The following is a 12,168-nucleotide window of genomic DNA, read 5'->3' as shown; positions in this document are numbered from 1 at the left end:
TATATATATATACATATATATATACATATATATATATACATACATATATATATATATATATACATATATATATACATACATATATATATATATATATATACATATATATATATAAAAGAATACTCATTCAGTGGTAGCCTACATTTTATGTACATGAATAATATCCCATCTTTGGGGATAAAACCTTTTTTATAAAAATACTGGCCATTGTTTGGGGGGCCAGAGGGGGGATGAGGCACTGGCCACCACCCTAGAACCGCCACTGTTAATTTCTCAACAAAAAAATAAATGTAGACCACATGAAGCTTGTAACAGCAGGGAAATAAAATCTGGAAACGTGTAGACGGTATTCAACACTGTTCCGCAGTATTGCAAGTTGCCGTTCCCCTTAGCTTTATGAAGTTTCAGCGTCTTTCACTTCTATAAGTGTTGTTTTCAGCCAACTGTGAGCCACCTGCACCGCTCACCACCAATGCTAAATAAATGTGGACGTAATGAAGCATTTAGCACTTAAAGAGTCAGTTTTTTTGTTTTGCGCTTAATCAGCTGAGTGAGGGTGTCATCAATTAGCTTGTTGGTGTCAAACAAATCTCCTTTTCATGTATTTCATTGTCGGATCGCCATGACCTACCTCAACCTCATTCACCTCCAGCGTGTCCCATGAGTTCCTGTACCATGAGTTCTTCCACTGAGCTCTCTCAAAACCTTGCTCCATATTACATCCATCCAAATCTTCTAATCTTTTCACCACCCTGGTCTCGACTGCATCGGGGGAATATTACTGTTGGGCTCACGGCATAATTAAACTCCAGAAAACAAAAGATTTCTCACATACAGTATTTCTTCTACTTCTTCAACATTGTGCACACTATAATAACAACTTTTTAAGCCCCCCTATCAATTAATTTCTTCTGATCTGAAGTTGAGAAACTAAAAACTTCCAAATACATTGGTATGATCCTCGTGGAGTCGGTTTTCTATTTAGGTTCATCTGCTCATATCACAGCTGTTCCTCCAGGTTTGACTCCTTACTGGATGATGAAGAGGCAGGAAGAAGGGGTGACACAGGGCAGAGGAAAGAGAGATGCGTGTGGAGGGCTCATACTCCAGCATCCTCTCTAAGAGGTAAAAAAACTGGTGGTGTTCTGTGCCGTGAGATAACAAGTACTTCTGAAGAAACAAAGAGAGAAGCGAGTTGTTCAAGGGAGTTCATGTACTTGGCTCACATTTAAAAGTTTGCTCCTGTCTCAGCTCACCCTTAATGGTTTGCACTTGGCCTTCACGTAGCGTCCGGCCTTGGAGCACGGATTCCAGTCGAGACGCCCACGGTGGAAATACTTTTGCTTTCTGTGAGAAAAATTAAGTTTTTTTCAGAAAAAGATTGCATGTGTGTTTGTGTGTACAGGAGTGTGTGTTACCTGCTCCTTTGAATCATTCTCTGAGGAACCGGTCCCTGTATGCTCTCCATCATAGCAAGATGCTCCTTATTGTCATGAGTCTAAAAGTGAAGATCACGTCAACAAGATCCAAATCACACCACTTTCAGCATGCTGTAATTTTAACAATGTAATCGTGACCTGGTACAGTGTGAAGCCTTTGTAGTATTCAAACAGGATGCAGCCGATACTCCACACATCACATGGGTGACTCCAACCCAACTCTGTGGGAGAGCAAAGAGGGACAAAACTTTCAAAACAACTAAACCGGCCTGACCTCTCCCCGGTCTAAATCAACATCTCTTACCCAGTATGATCTCTGGAGCTCGGTAGTGCCGTGTCGAGATGAGGGCAGAGTGGTGTTCGTGGTCAAAAATAGCACTGCCAAAGTCAACAAGCCGCACCGTGGTGTCATTTATTCGCCGCTCACTGCACTTCTAAAGGAAGACAGAAAGTCAACAAGCCAACTGTTTGGCCAGAGCTAGTTTTTTCCCTGCTAGCAGTCTTTAAGTTAAGCTAAACTAATATGTAGCTTCATATTCATAGTACATATGGCAGTGGTCATTAACCTCTGAGCAAGAAAGAGAATAAGCATATTTCCTTTTCTCTTAGGTATGATAGGTTAAAGTCTAACCAGTAAGTCTGCACAAGAAAACTGCAATGAAACACAAATAGTGTAATAACCATACCCTGTACTTTTGTTTTCTAACTCAAATCATTTTGGCTAACTTTGGGGTTTAGTTCAAACCTGTTAGATTGTCTCACTGCTCGTGTCAAGTTCCCTTATACGACTTCTTTAGAGCGATATCGCACTGCTCCTAGAGCTCAACGTTTACTTGAGTATGTTATTATTACCAATAGAAAATGGTCAAAATGATGGTCTATGAAAACAATACCCAAGTTAAGATATAAAATTTGAATTTGTTTTTATTACAGCATTCAGGGTTTAAAAAAAGAACTAAAAAAACATCTCATCAAAGATACCAAACATTGCTGCGCTGAGGTCAGCAAACACAACTTGGAGAAATATGTGCACCTGTAACCAACACATGTGGGTGGTTTTACAGGTTCTGCTGACCAAAGTTTGCATACCGCAAAGCAAATATCTGCCTCCAATCCCTCCTTATTTAACATCCAGATTTTATTTCACCCCTTAAGGTCCCAGCCGTCATGCCTGCAGTTGTTTACCTTCTCAGCGTTATACGTGAGGGAGTAGCCTGAGTTGACAAAGAGGATGTTCTCAGGCTTCAAGTCTGTGTGAGTCAGCTTGTTGTCATGGAGAACTGCAGGGGAGGGAAAGTAGATTTAACAGTGGAGAGCAAACGCCCTCGTCTGGTAAAGTTTTTTGTTACTCAGACATGATGATAGCGTATGTATAGTAAAAATAGTGAATGAAAAATAACTGAGTCACGGCCTTAGTTGTGTTTGTCTTTCACTTTCAATCTGGTATGGGGATGTATGTCAGGAACACTATCATCTTCACATCACAGTCACCCTCTACATACCGTATCACTGGCGCAGTTGTTAACAATTACTGTCATCTCCTTCATTGATCCAGAGATCCAAGACAAAAATGCAAAAGTGGTACAGTTGATGTGACGCATGTTGGACTCACAGCTGACAGCGTCGCAAATCTGGTGGGCCATGTGTCGGATCTGGTTAATGGGATAGGGCAGGAAGTTGTTTGCTTTTAAGAAGTCAAAGGTACTGAGAGAAAGCAGCTCAAAAGTGATGCACACGTGGCCGTAGTAGTTGAACCAGTCCACCATCCGGACACAGTGACTGTCAGGGGGGAAAAAACATAGATGAAATGTAAAAGACAGAAAACGAGTCAAAGTTACAAACTACTTACTGTCTGTTATCTGGATCTCTCTCACTGATCTTCTCCAGAACATTGATTTCCAGTTTGGCTGCTTCTCTGTATTTATCCAAGTTTTTAATGATCTTCAAAGCAACTCCACCTCCTCCTCTGTGTGTTAAGAAATGTTTAAAAGCAATAAACACATGTTGTAGATTGGTCCAACTTTCGTTATTAGATGAAGCCAATTACCTGCTGTGGTCCAAACATTGGACCACCTTCCCAAAGGTCCCCTCACCTAAAGTGTCAATTATCTCATCTGTGAGAGAGATTGAGATGGAGGTAAAGCGGGAGCATTTTTATAAAAGCTGCCAACAATTTCAACGGATACCTACATCTGTCTTCGAGGACGTCTCCACTTTTGTAGATCAGGTGACCGTTCTCGGTGTCCCTCTCATTGTCGCCTGCAGCCTCATCGCTGCTCCGCTGGAAACAAGGTGGAGTCAAAAAATATAATGGGAAAAGATCAACCTGCCTCTGTGCCTCTCTGACAGAGTGACAATTGACCTCTTAAACGTCATTGGGTGGATTTACCCTCGGCTAAGATTGATGCATTCATCTTACATGCAGACAAATGCACACAGAGTAACAAATCTGCATTGAACGGTGTTAAATTTAGAGCATTCTTTTATAACTGTAGACTCTGAATGCCGTCGTGATAAACTAAAATGCTGAATGCAAGCTTTTACATTAAGGTTGATCCTGACAACCTAAGTTTGTTCTAAAGGAGGTTAAGAAGAAATGTCAAATGACTTCTAGCCTCTTTGGAGAAGCTGAGGCTCTATTTCCATCCGCATTCTGAAACTGTTATTAATATCAGAAGCCCAACATGTGCGGACTTACTGCAGGACACAGGCCACAAGATAGACCATGCACAAAAGCAAGTGACACATGTAAACATACACAGGGTCTTCACTTGATTTGTGGAGCTTCAATACAAAATTATGAATAAAACCTCACCACATAGATGCAGATGATTTCAGGCCAAAGTCAACCACAATACACAGGTGACAGAAAAAAATAAAAGCCAAAACACAGCAAATACATGCACACAAAATGGAGATACTTGCAGAGAGGCAGAGGCAAACACAGTCCAGAAAACCCTTGTAGAGAGAGCACAGCTCGGTCTTCCCCATGATGCAGAAGTGCAGAGTTCCTCAGAGATGAGAAGAACTTGAGGAGAAGAGAAGATGATGGAGGGTGGTTATGATGAAGGAGAGAGGCGGGTGAAGCAAAAGCAGCAAAAACTAGATGACTGAGAATTGCGGAGAGAAAAAAGCACAAGGACGGTCAACACAATGTTAAAGCAGTGGCACAAAAAAACACTACAGGACATGGAGTTGTGACAAAGTCAAATATAGCAATGTTGTCAATGGAAACCAGAAGTGAAGGTGAAACACAACTAGCCACAAAACGGACAGAATAAAAAAACAGCTTAAGAGGAATAAACAAAAGCCAAAATCAAACAAGTGAACAAGACAAAAACAGAAAGCGACGGGCAGAATCGAGACGAAGAGAGGACAGATAGAGAGGGTGAGAAAGAGAGAGCTCAGACAAATGCTAATAATAAACTACAGTCACAACCCCCTGAGAAAGTCTTAAGTGGGGAATCAAGATGTGGTCGGGGGGAGGAGAGATCCAGTTTCACTCAACTTTCCTCCTCTCCTCCTTGCACCTATTTAACCCCTGCAACATGTTTTGACACACCTGTCCTGCTCTGCGTGCTACACATACCTTTCAATATACAGTGCATGCTTTCTTTACAGAAATAACTGCCAGAGCTCTTCTGAAGTTTTTATTCTGTAGTTCATGTTCAAAGGGACACATAACTTAAACAGACATTTGCTTTCTATGCAGATTAACATGAGGTAATGTCTTTAAAAAATATGAAAAAACTGTATCATAAAAATACTTAAAATACATATCTGAAATCTCATCAAGTTAATAAAACGTGTTGGTCACAGTAGCAAAAGGGACCAATGATTTGCTTTGGGAAATTATATGAACCAGCCGGTTCTAAAAACTTAAATAATTTCAAGCATGTGAACAGGTCACAGCAATGACAAATCTTATGAAGTGATTAGCAACCAAACCTTTGACTTCTATGCATATTTGTCTTGTATGATATTGTTTAAAACCAGGTGTTTTTTTTCTCTCTGATGAAGTGAACACAGGAAATGTCAAGAACAGACAAATAATCTTCTATCAGACTGAACAATGACGTTTGTTTTGGAGGCTTGAGGGGAGTTGGGTGACCGTGTAGACATCAAAAATCCATAGTCCCCTCTTCGTAGTTAGATCCAGGAAATATGAATATGTCACCATAAGGCTCGTTCTGCTCCACACGTAGCTTCCTGGCCGATAAAGTCTCTGCAGACAAGTCACAAACACTGCGTTTGAATGATCCCCTTGCCGTTAACAAACCCACAATTTTACACAAAAATATCAAGGTAGGGAACATCTGGACTGGAACTAGATTTGGTTAAAATGTAATTGTTTTCCCCTGAACTCTTGTCCATGAACCCCTTGTGAGTTATTAGTCCCTCAGCTACCAGCTCATTGTTAAAGCTTCCACAAGTGACCATTTGGTATTTTCAAAGACCTGACTCAGACTTTCTTCTAAACCGAAAGTCAGCTCTCATAACTCACACATTTATTAAAGAGCTTTTTGTTGATGCTGTAACATTAATGCGATTTCAACACAGGTAAAGGGAAGATTGGATAACTGAAACGGATGGCTTACCCAGGAGCCTCTGGAAAATTTTGCTAACAGTTCTGCGGTCGACCCCTGGAGGCAGGAGAGACTGAAACAGCACAGGAGCTTCTTCATGCTCGGGAAAATCCAGCAGCAGCCTAAACACGGGAAAACACAAGCACATACTCATATTCTCATCTCCAAAGTTAACCAAACGGAAAAACTGAATTCTCAGCTCTGAGTTTCTACTGGTTAGTTTGGGTGTTGCGTCCATGGTCATTACCCAGGAGGAGACCCTTCTGCAGCGCTCCCCACCAACTCGTCCACCACCTCTGGGATGTCCTGCAGTGTAGAAACAGACCTGGAGACAGCGGACCTGCCAACACACACACACACACACACACACACACACACACATATGCACGTTAGCATTACTGCACTCACGCACTTCACATATCTTTCTTTGTTCACCTACCAATCTTTGTCGGGTGTGAACATGGGGGAGATGACTTCTCGAGACGCCTCCCTTTGGCTGGAGCCCTCCAGCGGCAGTGAACCATGTTCTACACACACACACACACACAAACACACAAAATAAGTGCTACATGCCTAACCCTGGCCTCTGACCACCCCAGGGAAGTCACAAACCACTTCACATTGAGGAGAACTATTTCACCCCCAGTTAAACACAAACTGTCTGTCCTTGGTCAACTGGATTAAATCCACAGCACAGTCTGATAGTTTTCTTTTTACACAAGGGTTACCTGAAAAATCCAACTTCTCTGATTCTGCCACATCTCTGGGGACCTGTATTCACACACACACAAAAAAATCAATTTTTCATCATTCAGTCTTCTCGCTGCACAAAAAGCTTCACAGATATCGATATCAGCAAACAAATAAACAACCAAACATCCTTCTATACCTCCTTCGGGAGCTCAAGGATCCCCTCTTCTCTTTCGGCAGCCTCAGCAATCTCGCGTTCTCTTTCCTTTTCAGAGTCGGTGGACTCGGGCCCTCTTTCCCCGACCTGCTGGTCCAAGCCTGAGAAAGGCCTAATGGTTGCAGCCCGTCTCCATAGAGACAACACCTCATCAGGCAAGACTGCAGGGGAGAAATTGCTTTGAGGTTTCTCTTTGAAAAGGTTAGTTAAGTCACATCTTTCAAATTGCAGGAGGTGCGGATGAGTATGAGAGATTTGAGGAAAAAAACTAAAGGTGATAAATGTGTTACACTTTATATCACTATAGCACTTTAGAGACACCATCCTCAACAGCCTGTAATCATTCACATTTTACAATTGGTGTTACGGGGTCGTATTTTACAGGAAATCTGCTGGATTGTTTTAGGGTCTAAATAAAAATGTTTTCCAGTGCAATACATGAAAAAAAGCTGCTGTTCAGAGTTTCTTGGACAACATGGCAGTCAGAAGTGAGAAATAATGTATATTTATTATTAAATGAGATCTGTATTTTTTTTTACAGGCGTGTTACTGACAGGGCAGGCAGGGATTTTGGAGGAGCTCGGCAGCCGAGCGTATCCTTTGAGAAGGAGGCGGTGCGAACAGGGGAGGCCTGGTCTCAAACTGAGGGTTGTCGATCTGCTGCTGCAGCACCTCCTGGGGGATCTGCGTCTCCGGGTCAAAGAAGATCAGCTGCCTCTTCCTCCTCCTCCTCCTCCTCCTCACCTCTGGACGCAGCACATCCTGGGCATGGGAGGGCAGTAGGAAGTAAATTTACCAGAATTGTGGAAACTCCCTTTTTTCCTCCCTTCAGCTGGACATTTGTTTATTCATCAACAATAACAATTGACATTTTAACCACTGGACCTCAATCTGTTTAAAACAGTAGTGCGTAGTTTCTGCCTCCCAGGAGGAATTCTAAGTTATGACAACAAAACTGTCAGAGCCACCACATGATACAGTATTTTTTTACTTTATAACTGTGGACTGAAAAAGTTACTTGAAAGCAAAACTCCCGCCACTTTATCAATGTGAGTTTGATCTAAAAAGACAGTGTAGTGCTTGCACATAAGTTTAAAAAAAATAAATAAATAAGAAAGCCGGCACCTCTGACTGTCGTGCTCGTCTTTGACGTTCTTTCACTGCAGATGGTGGGGAGGGGAGGACGGGCATGGAGACGGGGGTGAGCTGGTCTGTGGGGGGTCCAGGCTTCTCAATGGAGAGGGTGGTGGGCTGTAACCTGGCACAGGTAGAAACACGGTCATTGTGTGCTCGTGTGGATCTGTATGTGTTTGTGCTGATGTTTCCATGCAACTCTGGATGATTTACTCGATAGAGGATCCTGTGAGCTCTTTAGTTCTCTCTTTCTCCAGGTCTTCCTCTCTTCCACCCCTTTCCATCTCCCCCTCTTGCTCTCCTGGTGTCACTTCTTCTCTTAGCATCTCCAACTCTCCTGTTAGAGAAGGTTTCGTGAAGAAAAAAATATAACTATCTCATGTCACCCTTGTCTGACAAGAGAAAGGAGCTCCTAGTTTTATCACACACCTTCTGGAAAGTTATCAGTTTGGTCCAAGAGGAAGCCAACGGTCTCTGGATACTGATCGATAAGCTCCTCACCCTCAAACTAGCAGAAAGAAGAAGGAAGAGAGGAGGGAAAGATGGATGCAAGGGAAGACCACCAGGATACAATAATGTATTTCTTTGCATGAGCTTCTTTTGACAGCTGTACCTCTGCCATAGGGATAGCGACAGGCTCTGTCTCTCTCAGAGTAATGGTTTCTGGAGTTGCAGTTATCCCTGAGGAAAATATGGGTGACATCAATATTTTTGTTATAATCCAGATTAGCTAGATTTTAAGATCTACACAAACCGGAAGGAAAGAACACAACTAATCAAGCTTCTCTCTTTTAAGCTCCACAGCTGACATCTTATTAATACTGATAATTAAATAATAAGGACCGGCCTTTTGTTTTCTCTTTGCTTAGAACATAAAAGATGCTTGCTGTAATCTTTTCTTTATACCTGACAATATGGATCTTTTCTTAATGTGGTTCCTAAGTAAGTTAACTACAGTCTTTCCTCAGTGTATTTGTGTCTAAAATTGATGTCTGTTAAATGATCAGCTTGATCTACAATGTGCTTTACTTAGTCTTTCTGTTAATGTAATATAGTAATATTTGTTCAATATAGCCTAAGTTAGCCCATATTAAGTTATATTTTTCTTTCTTTTTGTTTTGACATTTTAATACATTTATCTGCTAATTAATTTATCATTTCAAGAGTTATTTTCCACAGTACATTCTATTTTCCGCTGCTGCAATAACCCACAGCCCTGAAGACATCATTTAATTCATGCCATCACAGCACAAGGTGTCATCCTACCACTCTCTGGTGCAACAGCAGGAGTTGGACTAGCCAGTTCAGGATGCTCAGGGGAGGTTTCCCTCAGATACTCCGGACCCATCTGAAAGGCACAGAAGAGTACACAGAGTACACTCATTTTATCTGTACTAATATTTACATAATTTCCAACTGTCTAGCAAATGTTAAATCTCCTTTCTTATCTGGGTACCTGCATCAGTGTATTAGGACTGGCCATGGCTGTTCCCATGCACATCACTCCGAATAAAGGGTCAAGAGCTCCTTCTGTCTCCACCAGGAGAGACAGGGCATCAGGGAAGTCCAGGGCATGTCTGAAAGCCAACACGAGGCCCAGCGGGGAAGAAACAGGATTGACTTTGTGTTTGTAAAAGCAGACAAATGTGTGATATGATGAGCACGTATTCTCACCTGCCGTGCTCCTCCATATCAATTTTCTGGGACGCGCTCTGTCTCAACAGATAGTTCACGACGGACTGAAGTTCAGCTGGAAGGACAAAAGGTCAAAGTCAAGAACCAGTGCACGTTGTTTCCGTCCTCCAGTCTGTTGACAACTTCTTACCCAGGAGAATGGCGCACTGGCGGTGGTAGACGAGGATGACGCCATACTGGAGCTGGGAGGAGAGGTAGAGGGAGAAGCGAGGTCGTGGTAGACCAGGCTGAGGGGGCGGTACCTGCTCCAGCACGTAGTTCATGATGTCATCACTGTACGGGCATTAGCTACATTGTAACTGGACAGATTCACACTTCAGACAATTCAAAAATACGTGACAATGACTAAAATCCTTTCTTACCAGGTGTTTTTGACGTTGACTTTTAGGAAATCCCGGCGAGTAACACTGATGCCTTTTGTAGCAACCAGCCTGAAATGGACACAAAGCTCTGATGAAACCAGATCGTATCAACGCTCTGAATAATCTGTACTAGCAACTACAAAAAAAACAAAGCTTAACAAAGCACAAAAACGCACACACACACACTCAATTTTACTCGCAGCAGCACTAAAATGATCACATCTTTACATAATTAATTGTGAATGTGATCAGTAAATGAGCACTGAAGGAGACAATTTAAGACCCCTACCCATCTTAAAGGAATACGCCACTGTTTGTGTTTTGGGCTTATCACGGTCGCCCCTAGCTGTAGATAGGTGAGCCAACACAATTTTGTCTCAGTGCAATCATTCTTTTAGCCCCTAGTTAGTTTAGCGTAGTACATGGAATCCTATGTTGCCGGTTAGCATGTTGTGAGTGAAAACAACAACTTAAATACTTCCTTTGGCCTGCATATTCACGAATGCAAATAACAAATAGACTATTTCCTAGGCAGATATTGACTTGGGACTAGATTGGTTGGAAGCACATCCGAAGCACTGCAACATGGGCGCAGAGATCAAACACCACCTTCTCTGGGGGCTTCTTTCTAATGCATCTGTGCTAAGGTCTAAAATGTTTTTTTTTGCTATATTCCTGCTTCACATTAAGAAACTGCGAGCTCAGTTTACCATGTAGGACTATAGCAACTATTCATTTGTGTTTTATACCCTAAATGAACAGAATAGTGTAAAAACACATCTTGCAGGCTAAAATATGTCAGTAATGTTTTTTCATTTAACATTTAATTTCTTTGATGAGCATAATATTTTTCATTATGCATAGTGTAATACTGTGCAAATTATTTTATTTTTCCCCCCTTTAAATCCTAAATTATATTAACATTTTAAACCTTGGTCAGTGTGCCCTGACAATACTCATGTCGCTCAAGAAAATGGGAATGGAACAAATAAACACATGAATTTAAGTGTGTCATATTTGCAACTACAAGCCTACATGCATTTCACTCCCGGTTTGTCAAAATGTAACCTTTGACCTTCACCTCATCTTCAAAGCTGATGTCTTTCATTTAAAAAAATATAAATATAAAGGCAACTTCAAAGGCGTCTTAGATTTATTGTTTTGGCTGCAGTGTCGATGTTGCCAGATATTTGTTGTCTTTGATGCACCTGCACTGCTTTTTTTTTCTTCCTGCTGAGCATGTCCTAATGTGTAGGCCCCAAAAGTGCGCGTGGTTTATATGATGGAGAATCTGAAATCTAGGTTTTAAAAAGGGGAAAAGATTAAATAAAATATTTTTAAAAATCAATAAGAAAAAACAATAGTTGGTCGGTTCCCCGGAAAATTCTTCACTCAGCAACAAAATGTCTGAAGTAAAGTGAATCCTGCCTTAAAACGCCTTTAACAGACCAAGGGAAAAATGTATACATCTCAATCAGTCTTTACATTAATAATGAAAGTATTTTGCCACTTTATTGATTACTAAAATAGATTAAAAGAAAGATTGGGGCATAAACTTTGAAGTTTGAAGGAAGATGGAGGCGTTAAGGTGGACTTTTAATAGTGTTATTATTCCAAAACATGTACTATACTTTTAATTAATAAACCAGCAGCGTTAAAGTCGAGTCTCTAAAAACTTATAATCACTTCCAAACACAATTTAAGAGATTAACCATTAATAACGGGCTAATAACACCGTTAGCTCCCGTGTCAAAAACGTACTGTGAGTAGGCCTAGCCATTTTAGAACTTCCCCAGTTAAACTATAAATCCGTTTAAAACCGAAAAGACAACATTTTACTCACCAGATTGTAGAAAAACATCCTGTGTGCCTCTTCAAAACTGTGGGGTAGTAAAACATTTTAAAAAATCTTTCGGAAAACTGATTAAATAGCTGATGAATTACAGATATCTAGATCCGAGCGGGTTTTGTCCAACGTGTGAAAGCAGTTGATTGTTTATTTTAGTTTAAGAAGATGATTGGTCAGGGCTGTGAGCCACTGAAAA

At 41.2% G+C, this 12,168-nt stretch overlaps 2 protein-coding genes across 3 annotated transcripts; both read right to left on the bottom strand.

The window, feature by feature from the left end:
• Positions 1–852: 852 nt before the first annotated feature.
• On the bottom strand, positions 853–4,838 carry clk2b (CDC-like kinase 2b). 2 transcript variants are annotated; one of them, XM_034875093.1, is made up of 11 exons: positions 4,365–4,838; positions 3,630–3,720; positions 3,487–3,553; positions 3,289–3,405; positions 3,052–3,218; positions 2,625–2,719; positions 1,744–1,873; positions 1,578–1,660; positions 1,419–1,498; positions 1,257–1,347; positions 853–1,170 (listed from the first exon to the last, which is right to left on the bottom strand). In XM_034875093.1, exons 1-11 carry the CDS (start codon positions 4,428–4,430, stop codon positions 988–990), a joined length of 1,170 nt encoding a protein of 389 aa, XP_034730984.1. In that variant the 5' UTR covers positions 4,431–4,838; the 3' UTR covers positions 853–987. The 2 variants fall into 2 exon arrangements, with proteins under 2 accessions (XP_034730984.1, XP_034730985.1); XM_034875094.1 differs by having other exon boundaries at positions 4,255–4,374.
• A 271-nt stretch (positions 4,839–5,109) lies between these two features.
• LOC117946716 (meiotic recombination protein REC8 homolog) lies at positions 5,110–12,156 on the bottom strand. Its single transcript, XM_034875057.1, has 17 exons — positions 11,967–12,156; positions 10,124–10,192; positions 9,892–10,034; positions 9,741–9,816; positions 9,523–9,643; positions 9,333–9,414; positions 8,680–8,747; positions 8,496–8,574; positions 8,280–8,403; positions 8,058–8,190; positions 7,487–7,694; positions 6,915–7,093; positions 6,754–6,796; positions 6,465–6,552; positions 6,273–6,365; positions 6,038–6,147; positions 5,110–5,664 (listed from the first exon to the last, which is right to left on the bottom strand). Exons 1-17 carry the CDS (start codon positions 12,020–12,022, stop codon positions 5,561–5,563), a joined length of 1,776 nt encoding a protein of 591 aa, XP_034730948.1. The 5' UTR covers positions 12,023–12,156; the 3' UTR covers positions 5,110–5,560.
• Positions 12,157–12,168: the final 12 nt, after the last annotated feature.

Source organism: Etheostoma cragini, chromosome 6 (genome assembly GCF_013103735.1).
Source record: "Etheostoma cragini isolate CJK2018 chromosome 6, CSU_Ecrag_1.0, whole genome shotgun sequence".
In the NCBI taxonomy this organism is placed as follows: Eukaryota; Metazoa; Chordata; class Actinopteri; order Perciformes; family Percidae; genus Etheostoma; species Etheostoma cragini.
The sequence above is the reverse complement of the archived record's forward strand: the minus strand, read 5'-3'. Positions and strand labels throughout refer to the sequence as shown.